This window comes from Sesamum indicum, linkage group LG15 (genome assembly GCF_000512975.1).
Source record: "Sesamum indicum cultivar Zhongzhi No. 13 linkage group LG15, S_indicum_v1.0, whole genome shotgun sequence".
In the NCBI taxonomy this organism is placed as follows: domain Eukaryota; kingdom Viridiplantae; phylum Streptophyta; class Magnoliopsida; order Lamiales; family Pedaliaceae; genus Sesamum; species Sesamum indicum.
In genome coordinates this window covers 2,999,030-3,019,598 of record NC_026159.1, presented here as the reverse complement: position 1 = coordinate 3,019,598, position 20,569 = coordinate 2,999,030, and the positions used below count along the sequence as shown (strand labels likewise).

At 36.9% G+C, this 20,569-nt stretch overlaps 3 protein-coding genes across 10 annotated transcripts; 2 read left to right on the top strand and 1 right to left on the bottom strand.

Annotated features, from left to right (window-relative positions):
• On the top strand, positions 620-2,677 carry LOC105177656 (patatin-like protein 1). The gene is made up of 7 exons (XM_011100879.2): positions 620-763; positions 922-1,103; positions 1,212-1,398; positions 1,517-1,663; positions 1,764-2,063; positions 2,257-2,432; positions 2,550-2,677. Exons 1-7 carry the CDS (start codon positions 620-622, stop codon positions 2,611-2,613), a joined length of 1,200 nt encoding a protein of 399 aa, XP_011099181.1. The 3' UTR covers positions 2,614-2,677.
• LOC105177637 (WD repeat-containing protein 48) lies at positions 3,426-13,617 on the top strand. 8 transcript variants are annotated; one of them, XR_002288360.1, is made up of 20 exons: positions 3,428-3,818; positions 4,414-4,523; positions 4,814-4,972; positions 5,482-5,547; positions 5,635-5,724; positions 5,857-6,162; positions 6,331-6,428; positions 6,789-6,824; positions 7,174-7,294; positions 7,386-7,622; positions 8,194-8,289; positions 8,405-8,470; positions 8,621-8,659; positions 8,734-8,868; positions 9,075-9,436; positions 10,405-10,498; positions 11,103-11,276; positions 11,843-11,958; positions 12,338-12,432; positions 12,909-13,617. XR_002288360.1 is itself a non-coding variant. In XM_011100857.2 (20 exons), the coding sequence occupies exons 3-19, from the start codon at positions 4,425-4,427 to the stop codon at positions 11,939-11,941; spliced, it is 2,277 nt and encodes a 758-aa protein (XP_011099159.1). In that variant the 5' UTR covers positions 3,429-3,634; positions 3,774-3,818; positions 4,414-4,424; the 3' UTR covers positions 11,942-11,958; positions 12,909-13,617. The 8 variants fall into 8 exon arrangements, 6 of the variants coding, with proteins under 6 accessions (XP_020554830.1, XP_011099159.1, XP_011099158.1 ...); XR_002288359.1 differs by lacking the exon at positions 12,338-12,432 and having other exon boundaries at positions 3,429-3,818; positions 12,909-13,253; positions 13,358-13,617; XM_011100857.2 differs by lacking the exon at positions 12,338-12,432 and having other exon boundaries at positions 3,429-3,634; positions 3,774-3,818.
• LOC105177636 lies at positions 14,248-20,169 on the bottom strand. The gene is made up of 12 exons (XM_011100853.2): positions 19,793-20,169; positions 19,571-19,672; positions 19,060-19,140; positions 18,056-18,165; positions 17,736-17,871; positions 17,465-17,563; positions 16,358-16,466; positions 15,895-16,268; positions 15,600-15,779; positions 15,302-15,499; positions 14,753-15,079; positions 14,248-14,615 (listed from the first exon to the last, which is right to left on the bottom strand). The coding sequence occupies exons 1-12, from the start codon at positions 20,042-20,044 to the stop codon at positions 14,523-14,525; spliced, it is 2,061 nt and encodes a 686-aa protein (XP_011099155.1). The 5' UTR covers positions 20,045-20,169; the 3' UTR covers positions 14,248-14,522.

The following is a 20,569-nucleotide window of genomic DNA, read 5'->3' as shown; positions in this document are numbered from 1 at the left end:
TGACCCTTAATTTAAGAGTTAATTACATTTATGGACCTCTAAAAATATGAAATTATATTTTTTTTTGCAAAAAATTCAAAATTATATTTACACCCCCTAAAAAATTCATCGTTTACAACTTACCCTCTTCTGCCAGGGTTTAGACCAAAAATACTAATGTTAGTGATAAGAATAAACAAAATTTTCAATTTTACTCCTCATTCAAACTGTAACATTTTTATACCTATAAAAAAATAAATATAATTTATATAAAGTCACAAATGTGTGACTATAATAAGTTATTGCTCCCAAATTATAATTATTGGCTAGAAACATTACAAGAGAATGTTAAATGAGCGATAAAATTGAAAATATATGTAATTTTTTCTATTAACAACAACATTTTCTATCCAAATTCTAATGAAAAGGAGTCAGATGTAAAATGAGAATTTTCAGAAGGGGTGTAATTATGATTTTAGAACTTTTTTCGAGAAAAGTATAATTTCATATATTTATAGAGGTGCAAGTTTAATCAACCCTTTATTTAATTAGGGAATCATGGCAGCCTGTAGCCTTTTTCCAGCTTTCCACGCAGTTGTATACATAAACACAATTTTACTTGTAATACTCAGAGACAGTTATGGAAGGAAATTATTCATCAGAGTTGCAAAACCTGCAGCCTCCAAACAAGGGCAATCTCATTACAATCCTCAGCATTGATGGTGGAGGTGTAAGAGGAATCATCCCTGCAGTCTTACTTGCTTACCTTGAATCCCAACTTCAGGTACAATATTCAAAATGAGGATATTTATGTATGCAAAAATCCACTAGTTGTATTTCAGGCATAGTTCTTGATAAGCTCCTTGTCTATATGTACACATGTAAGTTGTAAGAGTTCTTGTAAAGTAGTAACTTGGTGTGTTTGGTGGCATATATATGTAGGAATTGGATGGTGAAGATGTAAGAATTGCGGATTATTTCGATGTAATAGCAGGAACAAGCACAGGTGGTCTTGTGACGACGATGTTAACGGCTCCTGATACGAACAATCGCCCTCTTTATGCTGCAAAGGACATCGTTCCTTTTTATTTGGAGCATTCGCCTAAAATTTTTCCTCAGCCAAGGTAAGTACTAATTGACCAAGTTTATCGATCTGGTATTGACAACGTTACACGTATATGAATTTTCGGGCTAATTTTTGACAATTCGATGTTGTATTTGAATAACTGCAGAGGGCCGTTTGCAGGGTTGATAAGTATGATGAGGGGCTTTCATGGGCCAAAATATGATGGGAAGTATCTTCATAGTCTGACGAGGGAGATGTTGGGCAATACGAGGTTGCATCAGACCTTAACCAATGTTGTTCTTACAACCTTTGATATCAAGAAACTTCAACCTGCCATCTTCAGTTCCTATACGGTGCTCTCTCTCTCTCTCTCTCTCTCTCCATACCCAAGCATCAGGAACCAGCAAAGCTGTCCCATAACCAATAGAAATACAAGGATAATTAACATGTTCTAGGGTATTAACAATTCAGGCACCAGAGGACTCTACAATGGATGCCTTACTATCAGACATATGCATCAGCACCTCAGCTGCACCGACTTTCCTTCCTCCCCATTACTTTGAGAACCAAGGTGCAAAATTCAACCTCATAGATGGTGGCATTGTAGCTAACAACCCGGTAATGTCTCAAGACATGATGACCATAAGCATTTCTTTCTAGTTCAATGTAACTATGTACAATTCTCTTACATGGTACAAATGCCAAATCCTAATTTCAGACATTGGTTGCCATTTCGGAGGTGACAAGAGAGGTGTCCAATGAGAATCCTGATTTATTTCCAATAAAGCCAATGGATTTTGGTCGTTTTCTTGTCATATCGTTAGGGACGGGAGCCAGGAAGAATGAAGAGACGTATGACGCTAGACGTGCTGCACATTGGGGGGTCGTCCGATGGTTGTACGTAAATCCAAGCCCATTGCTGAAAGCATATAACCAAGCAAATGCAGACATGGTTGATTTTCACAATGCTGTGGTTTTTCAGGCACTTCATTCGCAACACAATTATCTCCGCATTCAAGTAAGGTTCCTTCTTTCTTACGATGAAAATTACATCATGTTCAGATGTAAGAATTTCTTAAAGTATATGATCAATTAATATTACATCATTATCCCTTTCAAGTACTATACACTGAATCTTGAATTGGATTAAGGAAGATGTTTCCCCTTATTTTGAATTGTGCTAAGGACGTGTTTGGTTTTCAAAAACATAGGATGAGACCTTGACGGGGGACCTAAGCTCAATGGACATAGCAACAAAGGAGAACTTGGAAAATCTGGTAAAAGTTGGCGAAGAGCTCTTGAAAAAACCAGTTGCAAGGATGAATTGCCAAACAGGAGCCTATGAACCTATTGAGAATGGTGGAACCAATATGGATGCACTGAAAGAGTGAGTTGAATTCCCTTTTTTTTCCCCCTTTCTCTAAAATCAAAGTTAATTATGTAGAATTATTACATATTACAAATTGCTGACATGAGTCATGTATTTTTTTCCTTGCATTTTCAGGTTCGCAAAGTTACTTTCTGAAGAAAGAAAAGTGCGGCTGTCCAACTTAAATTCTGCTCCATGAATATTCTCTATGATTCTGGGCCGAATTTTTTATTGCAATTTATATCGCATGTGTTATTTTATTTCATACATACACGTAATGTGTACAAAGATTATGTCATTAATATTATCAAAAGAAAAATTATATATATGCTTCGTTGCACAATTACAAGCCAAGAGAAATTGATAATAGTTTACTACAAATAACTCAATTATTATTCAGTAAAGTACATTTGCAAGGTTTTCTTCGCATACTAATCTCTTTCATAGTATTATTTTACTAAAGAGATTGAGTCGTTGTCAAGATATAATACATGAACGGGATTTGAAAAGATCACTTTTGTGCTAATTTACTAATTACACTTCTCTCTCTCTCTCTCAAGTCTTAATCAACCTTTGAGGTGATACATTTCATCAAATCCATCAGTAAAGATCAACTCATTTCATAATTATAGAATTAGTAACCACTTATATAATAAAATTTGATATAGGCAAACCATTTGTCTTAATTACAAATGAGAAGATTAAGTGTCTTATAAATATTAAAATTGGGAAATGTATTTTCATGACAAAATCTTGAGACTTATACAAATTTCATAACAGAGACAAAAGTTTAATCAAAAGATAATTCAAAATGAAAGTCAAATCCTTCGTATAAAAAACAACAAGGGATTAAGACAGTACATTACAAAAAAATGATTTTAAAAATAAATAATACATAATTTATTAAATATATTTAAATATTAAGAAGGGGGCAAATGAACATTTGTACACTTCAAATAATTCCAGAAATTGCAAAAAAAAAAAAAAAATACAAAAAAGGAAGCAATTCCACACAACAGGTGTGTGTGTGTGTGTGTGTGAAACACTCTTAGATTGTCCTAGTTTCTGTTTGACTTTAAACTCCTTCTCGCACTTGCACGTTCAATCGCGATCATTTTGCCCGGCCGTTTCTATCCTTGACTTAGTTTTATGTGCCTGGCTTTAGTTACCGTTTCGGCGAGCGCACGCAGGCTATTCAACGCCTGGAAAGGATATATGTGGTCCGCGCTGGTCGATTCTCACGTTGTTGACTTTGAGTTGTTGCAATTCTTTTCTAGATTCGAGTTTCCTGATTTTATTTTCTCCAAACTCGGCGACCTTTGCTGGTTTTGTAGTTTAACGTGCTTCTTTCTTTTTCAGCATTCTGATTCTCGCTCCCTTATCTCGGTCGGCTATCACTTGCAGGTAATGACTTATTCGATTTAGGATATAGAATCTGATTTTGAATTGGAGTAGTCACGTTTGCGGGAAAAAAAAAGAAAAAGTGCGAGAAAACTTGTCGAAGCTTTTGTGATATCAGCCTCATGTTTTGCACACACTATGGAATTTCTGATAATGCTGATTGTTTATTATGGAAATATATGTAGCTTGAAGAATTTAAAGAACAGAATTCCTACTTTAACAAGTTGGTGGTTGAACTGTCGGAATTCTTTAACTCATAAATACAGTAACCGAGAAACAACTTCTCTTAACTGCCTCATAAAAGAGTTTATCATTTATGATTAAGGGAATGGTAATGGAACATTCAATTACAGTGCATTCGTAGGCTATATCTTGGCTATTTATAGTTAACCTGCGCAAAGACATGTATTATGTATGACTTGAATATATAAGAATCATGAAAATTATTAGCATTTAGAACCACTTAATGTCTAAGGTTGCTCAATATCATCCTTTCCAAAGTTGCACATGAGTGAAAAATTTAAGCATGTCAGGAATGGATGACCTGTCTTTTTATATTTCAGAGAGCTTTTAGTCTTCTGTTTCTTATGTGCTTTAGGGATTCTCGCGATGCACCGAGTAGCAAATGCAGGAAATGCATCTAACGCAGCTCGCACTAGCAAGGAGAAGAGGTTGACATATGTTTTAAACGATGCAGACAATACAAAGGTGACTTTGTTTTTCCCCCCAAATGTGATTCTTTGTTAATTCATAAGTGATTCTTTATCTCAATGCTCCAGTGCTACAATGGTCTAACACCTTCTATCTTAAACTGAATAATTTACCCTCACTCGTCCAGCCACGTGCATGCCAGAGTAGGGGAAAACATACCTTCTTTCCATAACTGAGAAGTTCATGTAAAGGGATTGACATAGCTCGCGCAAGACACATCTTGAAGTTGCAGTTATTATTGGAAAAATACAGTAGCTGGATTGACATTATTTTTTTGTCATTTGCAGCATTGTGCTGGCATAAATTGCGTGGCTGTATTGAAGTCATCTGGACCAGAGGGATGCGATTACCTCTTCACTGGTAGTCGTGATAGCACATTAAAGAGATGGTCATTAGCTGATGATGGTGCAACCTGCTCAACAACATTTGAGTCTCATGTTGATTGGGTATAAGCCGATTATCATTGATGAGATTTACTTATATAGTCTTTTTTTTTTTTTAAATTTTATATTGAAGGCTTATTTGCCTGTTGAGTGACCAATCAAGACATTTTCATCATTTATGCCGTTCCATCGTTATTGTAATTCTGTAACCAGAAGGTATTTAACTTAGTTTCTGAACTAATTACAGATAAGCAAGAAGATATAGGAGTTATGGCTTTTGTAATATTCCATTATTGCCTGACTGTATGGAGGGTGTTTTGTAGCTTCTGAAACTTAATAGTACCTAAGAGCACTTGATTACCTGACCATATCCTAGAAAGAATAACAATACCAAGATAAGGAAGTTTGCTTCTACAAGAAGCTACTGCAGGATATCGTTCCAATGAGCACACAATGCTTTCTATATTAGGAATATATGTTTTGTTGAGAATTGGAACTATCATGTTCGTAAATCTGTATTTTTTATGTATAGCACTTCTTGATGTTTATGTTGGAAATTGTTGGCTGGTCAGGTCAATGATGTCATACTAACAGGTGGTAAGGTGTTGGTATCTTGCTCCTCAGATGCCACTGTTAAGGTTTGAACACTTTGCCTTTATGCCTTAATATATGATAACGACGCTTATGAATTAAAATTTTTCTTCTATTTTTGTTGATAATATTAGGTGTGGAATAGTTTGTCTGATGGAACAAGTGCTAGGACATTCCGTCAGCACTCTGACTTTGTCACTTGCCTTGCTGCAGCAGAGAAAAAAGTAACCTTTCTTGCAGACTCTTTTATAACTGTACTAAGGTCCTGCATTGATATTATATCTAGTTGGCAAGTACACGGAGGCATGATCTATTTTTTAATATGTTGGTTGTAATCCTTTTACTTTAATGTGTAGAGCAATCTTGTTGCCTCTGGTGGCCTTGGTGGGGAGGTTTTCATTTGGGATATTGAAGCCACACTTGCTCCCCTCTCCAAATTGAATGACGTAGATGAAGATTATAGTTCTACAACTGCCAATGGTATGGGTTCCTCAATGACGCATACAAGTCTTCAGCCTACCAGCTCAAGCAATAACATTTCAAAGCCTGCTACTCAATGTCAAGGATATGTTCCCCTTGCCGCAAAAGGCCATAAAGAGTCAGTTTATGCATTAGCCACCGATGATTGCGGAACACTGCTTGTTTCTGGTGGAACTGAGAAGGTAGGCCGTGTTGTTGGGCTCATTTCTTGAAGAATTTTCGGTTTATCTGATGCATATGGATCTCTAAGCTCTTTCTTAATGCTTTTTTCCCTTTCCATGTCCTTTTTAATGTTTAGCTAATGGGAAAATTTGGAAATTCTCTAACATGCACAGATGATTTTGTCATAGGTCGTGCGTGTTTGGGACCCAAGGACTGGTTCTAAAACCATGAAGCTTAGAGGGCACACAGATAACGTTAGGGCGCTACTATTGGATTCCTCTGGCAGGTTGGTCGGATGTACTTCCGTTAATCTTATGTTTCCAAGGGTCCTATTGTTGTTGGAGTAGGCATATTTATCTCCAAATATTTGCATAGGCAGAAGTTAAATGCTCATCTGAAACATATTAGTTCGTTGTCTTAGGTTAAGCCAATATTGTTTGTAACATATGCAGTTCTTGTTTCGCTTGGAAGCACCTATCTTGCATTCCAAACTAATGTAACAATAATTCTGCCAGGTATTATGAGAAAACAAATGAAATTGCTTGGATGATCCTAATGCCAATTCCCAAGGATCTTCTGCATTCCAGCGGATTTTTTTGTAGTTGTGTAAATCTTAATGATAATTTTTTGTCCTGATGATTTGCAGATATTGCTTATCTGGGTCCTCTGATTCGATGATCAGGTATGCATGCTATTTATAATTTCAATGACCAAGCAAAACATTAGTGATGAGTCAAAGTATCACCGACTTGTGTTATTCCTGGCCCCTTGCTTCCTTCTAGTCGTTTGCAGTGATTATGCTCTACAAATTTCTTTGTCTTCTCCGTATACTGTGAGACATTTGTTTTAGGGTCTTTGTATGCTGTCCAATGGTTCCTTATGAATTTACTGTTGTAAAAGCATGGAGTTCTGTGTTACCGTTTCCTTAGCTTTTTCATGTACATGTTATAACATGACAATTGTGCAATTTCACTGATTTGTTTAATTGTATTCATTATGGTTTTTATATTTTCTGATGAAAAACTTCATAGGTTATGGGATCTTGGCCAGCAGCGATGCGTGCATTCCTATGCTGTGCACACAGACTCTGTGTGGGCACTTGCTAGCACTCCAACATTTAGTCACGTTTATAGTGGTGGAAGGGATCTTTCTGTGAGTGAAGCTCCCGACAACCCACACATACAAATTAAAAAGAAAATGCTCTTGACCACCTTCTTGAAACTAATTTTATTAGTACTTTTAGTTGTATCTGACAGACTTGGCAACGAGGGAAAGCGTATTGCTTTGTAATGAAGATCATCCTATATTGCAATTGGCACTGCATGACGATGGTATATGGGTTGCCACAACAGATTCTTCTCTACATAGATGGCCAGCTGAAGCACATAATCCAGTGAAAGTTCTTCAAAGAGGTGGTTCATTTCTAGCTGGCAACTTGTCATTTTCGAGAGCAAGGGCTTCACTTGAGGGTTCCACACCTGTGAGTTAATATTCCATTTTCTGTGCTCTGATACACAGTTTCAACTTTTTGTTTCCAACATTGAAGAAATCCTTGAGTTGAATAATTTTCCTCTAAAAAAGATTTGATCTCTTTTCTGATTGAGTAAAGCTGGACGCAAGGGAGTTGCTTGATGTATATTCATTCTTCATTCTCAGACTGCAGTATACCTAAGTAGGATAGTTCTGCAATAGGAGGAGCAGAAAGCAAGACATGGCTTGAAACACAATCTCATACCACAATATTTGGATTGAATTTTATCCTGTTAACATTTTTATTTTTCCGTCAATTTGCAGAAGAGTAGTTATTGATGTACCTTTAGTTTCCATGAATTACCAAAATCTGGCAATAACAGTTATGCAATAGTATAATTCCTATATGTTTTTCTTGTTATGAAGTGTTATTGTGTCCTTTGATTTTTTATCTCAGTCTTGTTTAGAAGTTATAGAATAAGCTTGTTACAGTTCAACCTGGATTGATATTTCATCCTTCCACCCTCTGCTAGAGGAATAATTTGCCCAAGTAAGCAACTCACAATGAAATGTTTGTTTAGGTTCCTGTTTATAGGGAACCATCATGTAGCATTCTTGGAACTTCAGCTATAGTGCAGCATGAGATTCTAAAAAATAGAAGGCATATCTTGACTAAGGTAAGTTGATGTATTTTCTTTTGTCAGCCCATCTGTAACTTATATTCTTTGTAGTGATTGTTTGTCCTTGTAGATTTATTGTTTTAAACTGATAGATGAATCCTACCTTTTCTAGGATACTGTTGGTGCAGTGAAGTTGTGGGAAATTACAAGAGGTGTTGTTATCGAAAACTTCGGAATGGTTAGTGCATGATTTGAACTTAATTATTTTTCTGGGTTGCAGTTTGTCTCTGGGAGGACCAAATTCTGCAGTCTGTCTATATGGTTCGGCTTTCTCTATAGTTCCTGTTCTTTTTATGCTTACTAACGCTCATTTACTTTGTGTCGTTAGATTTCATTTGAGAAGAAGAAAGAAGAATTGTTTGAAATGGTATGTATCTCTAGCTTCTGTTTTCTATTTCTTCTGTTTCCTCTGCATCTTTTGACGTAATTATGCTTATTCAGGTGAGTGTTCCTGCGTGGTTCACGGTAGATACAAGGTTCGGGAGTTTGTCAGTACACTTAGATACCCCGCAATGCTTTTCTGCTGAGATGTACTCCACTGATCTCAGTATTGCTGGAAAGACTGAGGATGACAAGGTAGTTACTAAGAAAATTATCTTCATTTTATTCTGTCTGTGCAAACTCTGCCCTCGACTGAATTGCACGTTTCCAAACATTTAGGCTAGAGTTCGTAGCATGATTTATATATTTGGCGATGCCATAGATTTACTTATTCCGTAATGCAACTGATGTTTGTGGCCTATTCTTCCAGATTGAGTGTATTTTTCATTATAAATATGTAGGTTAATTTGGCAAGAGAAACCCTCAAAGGGTTGTTGACGCATTGGTTAAATAAAAGAAGGCAGCTATTTGGATCTCAAACTTCTACAAATGGAGAAATTCCATCTGGAAAGGATAAGTCTACGAGGACATTATCCTTATCTAAATTTGACGGGGATGCTTCTTCTGATAATGATGCTACTGTATATCCACCATTTGAATTTTCTGCAGTTGCTCCTCCTTCTATTGTTACCGAAGGCTCTCAAGGAGGCCCTTGGAGAAAGAAAATTACCAACCTGGTTGGAACTGAAGATGAGAGAGATTTCCCATGCTGGGTTCTTGATTGTGTGTTGAGTAATCGCCTGCCTCCAAGGGAAAATACCAAGTAATTTCCTAGATATGTCCCTTTCTCATTGAAATTTGTTACATGTTATATATTTTATCTACCGCATGCTAGTTAGAAAATGATGGACTTCCGGGTATCTTCTGGATTTTGGTCATAACTTCCGCCTGACTGTTGTGTTGTTCATCTAATTCATATCCCTAAGACCCAAAACTTTTTTACATGCATGATCCTATTTACTTTAAATTTGATGAGTTGATTACTTTCTTTTGGTTTCTGTGTGTTTGTACTGATTCTCATTGTTCACTGTGCTGGTCTATATATCTAATTGTCTCTTTAGAATTTCTCTTTCATTGAAATTCAATTGCATTTTTCTTCTCTCATTTGGTTCAATTATGATAATCAATCAAATAGTTGTATCCTGCGGTTAAGTGTTCCTGTTAATTTTTTACTGTAGTTTCTTGGAGTAGAGTTTCTGCTGAAGCAGTTAAACTGGTGATCTCTCCCTGATGCTCTAAAACTAAGATTTGCAAAGCCATTCTTGATGATCATATTTGGACTAGTTGTACGAGGATAAATAGTCCATCCATCTTGTCAACACAAAAAACTATATAGTGCTTACACCCTTAGTGAAAAATGGAATTGTTAATAAGGCGATGCTTACCATGCTCATCCATTTTTGCTTTATGCATCTGGTTTTGTCTTGTTTCAACTCTTATTAAGTCCGAAACAACACGCAAGTGAATTGAACTGAGTTTAATCTAATTAACCCCTCTAAGCTCTCTTTAATTGATTTAATTCATAATTTCTTCCCCGTATCTTCAATTCTGTTTGCAGTTTATCATTCTCCAGCCCTTTCTCTCCCCCCATTTTTTGCATTTCTATATGATGGTGAACAAACCATCCCTTTTTCTTCACTTAGAGAAGCCACTGAATTTATATTCTTGTTATTGTCTTCTTGATGTTACTTTCGTGATGTGTCAATTACATGTAAATTTTGTTTATTGCAGATGTAGCTTCTATTTGCACCCATGTGAAGGTTCTACTCTGCAGACCCTTACACAAGGAAAACTTAGCGCTCCTCGCATTTTGAGAATACATAAAGTGAGAATTCCCTCTGGGTAGCATAAGGCTGATTTGTAAAATTAGCATCAACACTTCCGAAGCTGTTAGTAGGCCACCCTTAAAACTTTCAGATAAAAAATAAAACACACATCGGGTTTTAGGCCATGATACTGGTTTGGTCGAGTATCTCATTAGTGGCAATCAAATCTCAAGGTTGCTAGCAACTGGAATTGCCGACTTCAATTGTTTTGACATTAGTGGTAGTTTGCATCTGATTTTGTACCTGGCAATTATGGTTAGGAACTAAACTCAATTGCTAGCAAATTTGATTTTAAATGGTTACAAGAAACAGCGTTGATACTCCTTTTCTTGATAATCAGTAGTTTTGAGATCCCTATCCATGGCATCATCCAGGTTGCCAAAACCAATTAAAACTATGTTCTAGATCACTAAAATAGTGGGTTTAAGTTTGAGTAACTTCCTCAGTTGACAAACAAGAGCAATAGAAGGAATGTTAATAGGGCCTGCCAACACTACTTGATCTGATATTCATCTACATAGTCTTTTAAAAGGACATCATCTCAACTACCAAAAAACAGCAAGCAATGCATTATTTTGAGGTTGCTTCAATTTGTTTTTATAGGTTGTCAACTATGTCATAGAAAAGATGCTTCTAGATAAGTCAATGGATAGCTTGAATGCGGATGGAAATTTCGCGAAGGGGATGCCTCCAGTTGTTGGAGATGGTTCTTCTCATTTTGGGCTGAAACCGTGGCAAAAGCTCAAGCCTTCTATAGAGATCATGTGCAATAATAAGGCAAGTTTGTCTGTAATAGGTCTACTTGTACAAATAGCGAGAAATTGACGCTGTTTCAATTTATTTTCATGCCCGTTTGGTGTAAATTATTCCTAAAAATGAAAACAAAACAAAGCTTGGGATATGTTTCGATGAAATGTTTTTGCAATTGGAAGACTGTTCTAGCTGAATGTTGTTCTTTGGTGTACTTTAAATGCCCAAGGACTTCCTGGAAATGTGAAAGAGTTTCAGAACTTGAGCCACAATTTTTTATTTTGATTCAAGATAAATATTTCTCCTTTTGCCATTGACTATTGGTGAAATATCAAGTTTAGTGAAGCTGCTGAACTGGTGGTGTTCCCTAACGTTTACAAATTCTCACAAGTTGATAAAACTATGGCTTCTGAAATAATGAGATTATGTTCCCCGTAATTGCTTTACTTAATCATATCCCTTCTCAGTCTGTTTCTTATTTAGTTCATGAGTAGTCTTAACGATCACGTTTTATATGTTGTACAACAAAAACCATTTAAACTGTGTTTCCCCTTCATATGAAGTCTGATAATACTTCTATTGTGGTTCCCCAGGTATTAACTCCAGACATGAACTTAGCCACTGTCCAGGCGTACATATGGAAGAAACCTGAAGACCTTATCCTTAACTACAGAGTGGTGCAAAGCAGGTGATAGAAGACATTTTGAAGGTGGTACTGGCATACTGCATCCTTAGGGGTGTACTGGTTACTATATATTTATGTTACATGATTCTAGTTTTAATTTTTGGTGCGCTGGTGTCGTTCAGTTGAAGTATGCAATTTCAGAGTAGACCTCAGAGTGGTGTTGATCTGCCAAAAGTTTTGTTGTTTTGAGTTACTGATACCTTCAGTTTGAGCACAAGGATGACTAACAAGTTTATGCTGATAGAAGATAACACTGCAAGATTTAAAATACTAAATTACTGTTCAGCAGCATAGTACAGATTTAGCTAATAGACTTATTAAAAGAAGGAAGATGAAAAGTGAAGTTGCTTTTCACATCCAATCTTAATATTTAACTCCAATGGTTCAACTTTGTATTTAGCAGAAACTTGATAAGTCTTCAATTGTACATAGTAGCAGCACATCATGATTTGCTGGGTTACGTCCGGCTTCAGCTTGAGTTTGAGATAGAGCAATAAGGTATATATACTTTTGTGCTTCAGTTAGGCCGAACATTTAAACATTGATGTGCAACACATTTTTCAAACTGTAAAGTTGGGCAAGAGGGTTTTTATTTTTTCTCTTTCCAAATGTTGCTGCACATTGGTCCACCTAGTAGAATTAATTAGTTTTCTTGCATTTTGATTGATTCATACATTCTGGAGTTTGTGATGGCTGTTCAATTATTTCTTGTGGGGTCATGAGCTAAGTTCAGGATTTCAAGTCCATCATCTGTGCTTTTTATTGCTTCTACATCTTCAATATTTGGAGATAATGACAAGCTTCCAGGAGAACACGTACATTTTGTTTAACATTGACGTCCTAGCCCTCGTACTTTTACAAGTTTCCATTCATTTCAATCTAAAAGTTGATGCTGTTTGCTGTAATTGTGCACATCTTTTTATTTGAGCACTAAAAAAAACTGCTTGTTCACCGCTTCTGTTGCTCATGTGCAGGGTTGATGTGGTCTTCGGTGGTGAAGCGACTCATCTCATGCAAGTACACGGGGCGATTGCTGTGAATATACACCATCTACCCTGTTTGTGGAATGCAAGAAAACCGAGCACTTACTTTGTACATAGCAACATCCGATGTATGTTGGGAACACTTGTGGGATGTCTCCAGTTGGATGAATTAATTATAAATTGAACTCGGGTTGCTTCCTTGATTTAGAAAGTCTACTAGAAAATGGACGTGACCAGCAACCAGCTGCAGTCGTATTTGTTGGCAAGATGCGATTGAGGGTATCTTGAATTAGGTGGCGGAGTTGCTGAGCGTATGTGTTTAGAAACACTGTTGTGGTGAGGAACAATTCTTTATTTCTTCAAAGAAATAACAGGGCTCCAGCGATCAAATCAATTTTTTTGGAACTTTGTTTAATATGTGGATTTTCCAATTTCTTAAGTTATCATCTCGGTTCATCAACTGAAGCCTGCTGTTGGAACAATGTCTCGAATCGGCACCCGTCGTAGTTATTGCGGTAGGACCAGACGCACCAACTGGATATCGAATTTTCTGTGGAGACTATGGTACGTCAATATAGGCTCCATACTATAAACTTATTTTATGTTCCTCCAAGGTTTTGAAATGGGAGGTTATATACGTTCCAACTACTGTTTCGCTCTTCTATATATTCTGCTTTGTTAAAGTGAGATTTGAAATTCATTACGTTTGATTTCATATTTTCGCATTTAGAGACAAGATAAACAAACTCAATATTTGTTTTTACGTTACATTTTATTTGTGTATTTTTTTTGTTTTTCAAATTTTTATATATAATATAAAAGAGACATGATTTGACAATAAATAGTAATATTTATCTCTTAAAAATACAATATTAACATACAATATTAACATACAATATTTACATATATACATAAATAAAAGTATATATAAAAAAAAGATATAATTCAACATGAACAATAATTTTTATCATTCAAATCCCAACATCAAATTTATATCATTTATTTTGGAATGTTTTAAATTACCTCAAAATACAAAATTCAAATATACCATTTATTTTCAATACACACTTATTTATCTCTATTTTTCTCTCTCTATTTCCAAAACGCAAAACAAAACATTCAAGACACAAATCCAAATATTATGATTGTCTTTTAAGTTCATGTTTGGCCTAGTGAATTCTGAGCTGAGTTCGCATCGCACGTTATCATTTGCCAACCAAAAGGTAATGAATCAAATCCTCTAAATATTAACAAATAGACGCCAACGGACAAAACATAATGTTGCAGAGGATGAGAACTATGTTGCATCTACTTCTTTGAAAGTTCCATATACAAAACATGTTTATGCTTAATGGACAGGTCTTAAAAGTCTGGAGGAGAACAAGGAATAATTACTTTTGCAGTCTTATTCAGCAGAGCCTTAAAAGAATAATAAACACGGTATTCTCCCCCCACGGACAGGTATCATTTTCTGTGTTCACAACCCTGGGGGTATCCCTATTCATCTAATAGGCATAAATACAGAAAAGTGAAGTCTGTAATAAAATAAATAACCAGACCAATTAAATAATTAGGACTGGACCATACATGTACAAACACTGTGACCTACGCAAATATCTGCTGAATCACAGTTTCAGCATTTCCATTATACTGGGCAAGGAGATGGATGGCATCTGCTCTGGGTAGAGCAAGAAATTCCTGAAAGACAAATAAGACAGGCCAAGATGCATCATTGTCGGGAACAGCAAGCATAGGACAGAACAACATGATCCCTGTATGACAAACTAGGGTTCTATTCGACAAGATTTATTTTTTTTCTTAAAGTAAGAACTCACCATAACTTTGAGTATCGAATTTTCATCACATCCAATATCAGTGGACGAGATTTGATTAGGACTGCTGCCATCTTCTTGCATCCTCATATTGCTGGAGCATATCGTAACTTGTGAAGATCCCTGAGTGCAAGAATCAACAGTGGACTTGGAAGCAGCATCTCCTAGCAAATGACTACCAAGCTCTTTCAGGGAATTGATCCACAAAAGACCTTCAAACTGGTCTTTACACATTTGAAGCTTGAACCATTCACTATGACTGTGGAGGGTGGCCCTAATAATTTTCATAAGCTGGGGTTCTTCAATGCCTAACCTCCTACCAACAGCAACCTTCACACAAGACAATCATGAGAATCTCTCCAATTACCCAAAAAAACAAAAGGAGAGAGAAGCAACATATATAACAGCTTTTGACATTTATTTCCACACCAACATCTCAGAAAATATTTATTGCATTGTGGTTAGTCTACCATGTCAGATGTTACTGAGGCCACAAAAAATTTTAGTTGTAACAAAATGCTTCTAGCCAGAGAGTTATGGAGCATGCCCAACCTGGAGTGAAGTTGCAAGGGCGTCCAAGGATAAGTGTCTGCCAATTGGTTCTTCAGTTGATCTGAGCAAAGCCAACAATGTCTCTTTCAAGGGCTTAAGCAAAGCTGAATCTTTAGCTGCCAAAGGACCCAAATGAGATGAGGCAACCTTCAATGCACCAGAGTGATCACTAGCTTGGACAAGCTTAAAGAATTCAACCTGCAGCCAGTACAAAAATCAACTGACCTCTTCTTTCTTTTATAGATAAGGGAAAAGCTATAATGAATTCTAAACAGGATAATTGCAAAAAGACATGAACCTGCTTCAGTTGGAAGAGCAATATTGGGTTTTCAGTGAAAAAATCTGGATCCAGAGCATTTATTTCTTCAACTACCTCACTGGCCATTCCCTTGCTTGCTAATTCCTTCATGCCCAGTACAATATCATACTTGTCCACTCTATTGTTTGCATTGTGCATCATAGACGACTTCTTAAAATCCTGCAGGATACCAGCATTGATAAAAAACATTCACTGTAGAAGATTAATAATCAGCACCTAAATCCTGTAACTCTCTTATTATGTATGTGCATTCAAGTAGGTTAGTAGCACTAACATCATGTTTGCAGCTCCCTGTTAGAGCTTCAGAAACAATTTCTATATTCTCATTTCTCCCCCTCCACCGTTTGCGCTTGCCCCTCTCTCCAGGCCCAGGACTTCTGTTTCTTTGAATAACTTTCCTGTCTTCAGGTCGACGTGTTCTGCTGGTGCTACAGTCCTTGTTAAGATTAGTTGTATCACAGGGATAGCGCACCTCCATATCAGCATTTTGTGTGCTCACCAGATCCATTTTACTTTGAGAACCTTCCGTGTGAGCACTGCTTACTGACATATCACTGTCAGAACCAATCGAACAATTTTCAGACAAGGTACTGCCTGGATCCGACTGATCAACAATTGCCACTTCAGCTGTAACTTGGGATCCTGTTGCTGGTAAGTGCATAGATGAAATGAAGCAAATATTAGAAGCAGAGGAAATTACTGAATCCAAACTTCAACGGAAGCTGAAAAGAGCATACCTTCACTAGAATTTATAGAACCAGAGTCCACGATACCCCTATAAACGCAATACTCGTGAACAAGTTCATCAAGCACAGAAATATCTAATCTCATCCGGCACAATTCATTCTGTGACAACCAAGAAAAGAGAAGAATTGAAAACACCTAATTATAAAAAGGTTTCCACAACAAATATGGGTTTAATCAGTTCCAACACTGTGCCCAGCAAGAACTATGATTTGTCTCAAATAATTACAAAGGTGGAAATGCCAAATAAGAGTGCTCTTCTATCACAGTGCTCATAGATATTAAGACATTGCTCAGTAGAACTTGGAAAGATGTAAAATACCAATGAGCCCTTACTGACCCCAAACAACAACCATAAACAGACCTTCTTTATAAACCCAGGAGGGGTAAAAAGATTTACTTTGTAGTGAACCAATATGATCCTTTTAGCAAAACTTTCTTGCTTTCCCCCTTTGATTTTGGTTTTTCTTTTCTTCCGGGAAACGCCAACGCCATATGCAACAAGTCTAGAGGAGTGGTTGCAGTCTCTGACTTGACGCTACAGAAGAGGAAAGATGTGGTGTTCCACTAATATAAAAACTGATTGGCTTGCGCTGTTTCCCTCCCACATAGATTGATTCTCCTAATTTCTTAGGATTTCTTCATTCAATTTTCAATTTCCTTTCTCTTCTGTCTATTCTTTCCATGAATCTCCCACCCATTTGAGACTTATCCATTTACTGTCTATCTTTACTTCACATTTTGTTCCTTCTCATTTCCACCCTAACTCAAGATTGCAGACAGCATAAGCAAGCATTCAATCTAACAGGGCCTCGACTATTTCACTAATTTAGACATTAAAAATGCAGCAAGAAGGATTTCAACCCAAGTTTACGGGTGAAATTACATCGTCATGAGTTCCTCATCAAGAGTAATTGTTTCATAGTACAACACTTCTCTCACCACCATCATTTCATGTAAAAGACAAATTCTCATGTTAATTTTTATACACAGCTGCTCACCAGAAATGGCTTTCCATTAACTCAAGGATAGCTCAGTGGATAATATACACTTCTAAGAAGAATTGAGATTAGCCAACAACTATGTTGCAAAAAATCAACCTGAAATGCCTGGTGTAAATCACCCTTGGCAAACCTCAAGCTATCTACTGCACCCTGTCTAGTGAGCTCCACTGCATGAGCAAGGGCTTGTATGTCAACCTGTGTATAAAGCAAACATAAATAAGGCCATTGCTTATATGATAAAAACAAGTTGATAAATTCAAAAAAAAAACTCCAGAAATTATATCCTGTAAAGCTGCTGACTGCCTGAAGAACACAAAGAACTGCACTTTGATTAAGATAAAAGAATTAAATTTTTCAAAGATCTCACCTCGTCAAATGGAGGTGCCTCAAACAAACTTTCTTGCGGTGTTGCAGGAGGGTCACGCTCCTCAAGAAGCAACCTCTCAGTAAGATCAGTTATGGGCGAAGAAACTCCTTGACGAAGGCAAAATCCCTTGTGGATGCTGCATATTACATGCAAAATTGAAGACAGTACAAATAAGCAATTTTTATTAAATGTGTGCAACAACAAACTAATGCACTACTTGTCAAAAGTGTGCCCCTGTGCCTAAATCTTTTAATTTGAATCAAGTTAAAAAATAATGCCTAAGCAATACCACTAAATCATTATGAAAAAACAAAACATACCTTATTAAATATCTCAAAGTCATCGAAAAGATAGGATCATATGCATGTAAATGGGCACGTAAAACAGAAGATAGCAACCCTGCAATCTCAAACCTTCTTCTTTCGGACCACTGAAAAAAAATACAAAAACTGCATTAACATTTAACAATGATTATATTCCACGTCTGGTCACTATGATAAAATCAATATCATGAGTAACTGTCACTTGATGGAGTCTAACAGGTTTACACTCTTAAAGACAAACACCACTCCTCACAGTATTCAACTGTATGGCACCACCCAACATTGAAAAATGCCCATAACTGATTCCTTCTTTAAGAAAATATAGAGAGCAAGTATGTGTATCTTCCACACAAATAAATTAATGAGATGTGAGAAAACTCTCCAGTGTGATGTGGCCGACAAATCATTGTCACCAAGCATAGTCATGGCAGAATAGGAACACAAGCATACATCCAAATTCAGACCCTAAAATTTTTTAAGTAGATTTCATGCAATAAGAAACTTATTTTTTAAGGTGGATATCTTTTGCTTCCTAAAGTGGTTCTCAGGCAATAAAAAAATTTATTTTCTCCAATGAAGAATTAATTTTTGGGGAAAATCTTCTGCTTATTTATATTTCCTTCTCCACCATCTCCAATATGAATCGTTGATTGCCCATGGGAAACAGTGTTCATCCAGTTCCAGCTACCTCTGTAGTCTGTTCATACACAAAACCTTTAATGGAAATAAACAAGATAATGCAACCAAAAAGCACCAGTATATCCATTGTGGACTGCGTCTTAAGCACTAAGAAATTCACAAGTTCAGGCTCAGATATGCCTTAAAACGGCAAACTCATCATTCCTGGCTCTCAAAGAAATGTTTGTACAAACCTTCTTCATAAAACTTTTGGTCTAAGGAAACTCTAGTTATCAGCACATTAAACAGGAATGATGAATGCATACATAAATAACAGAGCACTATGCTACAAAACATTAAAATGAAATTGTATTTCCACTCACCTCATTTACCACTGGTGACGTCTGATCATCTTTGTCATAAATGAAGGCAAGAAGAACATGCTTAAATTCCTCATACGCTTCCTTAAATTAGAAACAAAAATATATTAGCGCCAACCGCAAGCAAAGTTCATGGTTATGGTAACTAATTTCTTAATTATGAGGAATATTCAGCCATGGAGACACACAAAGCAAAAATCAAAACTCAAAGTATTGAGCACGCAATTACTCAGAGAGATGGGCGGCTTGCGTGTAACTCTGTATGTAGTCTTCCACTTCCCTAGAGTGTTATAAATGATTAAGTTCATAAAACAGCGTATCCAGTAGCTAGATGATCGGTGACGTGGTACTGATTTCGTCAACAAAGATGCAAAACTAAAGACGACCGACCAACGACTCGACATCTCCGGCCGGGAAGAAAGAAAGATAGCGAAGGTTATCCGAGGTCCGAGCTTACGAGTCCCAAACACAAAGAGGAACATTAACAATCATAATAAAAACTACTAAACCGTACCGGATAGGCATCTAATGCACACGGCGCAAGAGATGTGCGGACACACTTGATGGCAGAATCCCGATCCTCGTTAGTTCCTCTCCTTAAAAGCTCGATGAATTTCTATTTATCAACCGTCCGAAAGAAAAAAAAACAAGGAAGAAGAAAACAAAATTAGCAAAACGCAAAATAAATCCAGAGAAAATCGAAAGAAGGAAATCCGTTGTGTGAGAAATTGCATGCCTGCTTCTGTAAACGAAAGAGAAGGCGATGATCTTCGAGTACAGCGGGAGCGTAGGTCCGGAGGAGGTCGGTGGCGGAGTCAATGTCGCCGGACTCGAGGAAGCGCCTGATCTGGCAAATCAGGAGGCGCCACCTGTATGAGGAGGAGGGGGGAGGAGAAGAGGGAGGCGAGGAGTGATCGATTAATCGCTCGGACTTGGCGAAGTCGATGACGAGGGCATCCAGTGCTTCCCAATTCACTGGGGAATCCATTGCATCTAGAATCTCGTAAGACTGGCTATTTTTTTGTAGATTTTCATCTTCACGAAGTATTGCTTTTTATCCTTTTTTAGGGGTGTGGGTTTATATATAGTGGTATTGATGAGAAAGTGTGGATTTTTATTTACTTTAATTTTTTTTCTTTTTAAGATGGATGGAATTGAAGTATTTATTGAGGGGGTAGGGATCCGGTGGATTACGGAGAAGGCGGCGAACGATGGTTGGAGGTTGTACGTGGTGCCACGTATGCTCCCGGTGTTAACCCTCATTGTACTCTTCTTTCATCCTTTTTTTTCTTGTGGGGCCCGGAGGTTGCATCGTCTTTGAGTTGAATATATGGATTTCTTTCTTCCGACACTTCTAAAACATAGATATATATATATATATATATGTGCATGTATCATTGAAACCATCCATCCATCCATCTCACCATCAATCATTCTGTTGTTCCAGTAGTTAGAATCCTTAAAAAACTACATTTCCAATTTGGGATTTTTTTCTCAAAATATGCAATGGAGT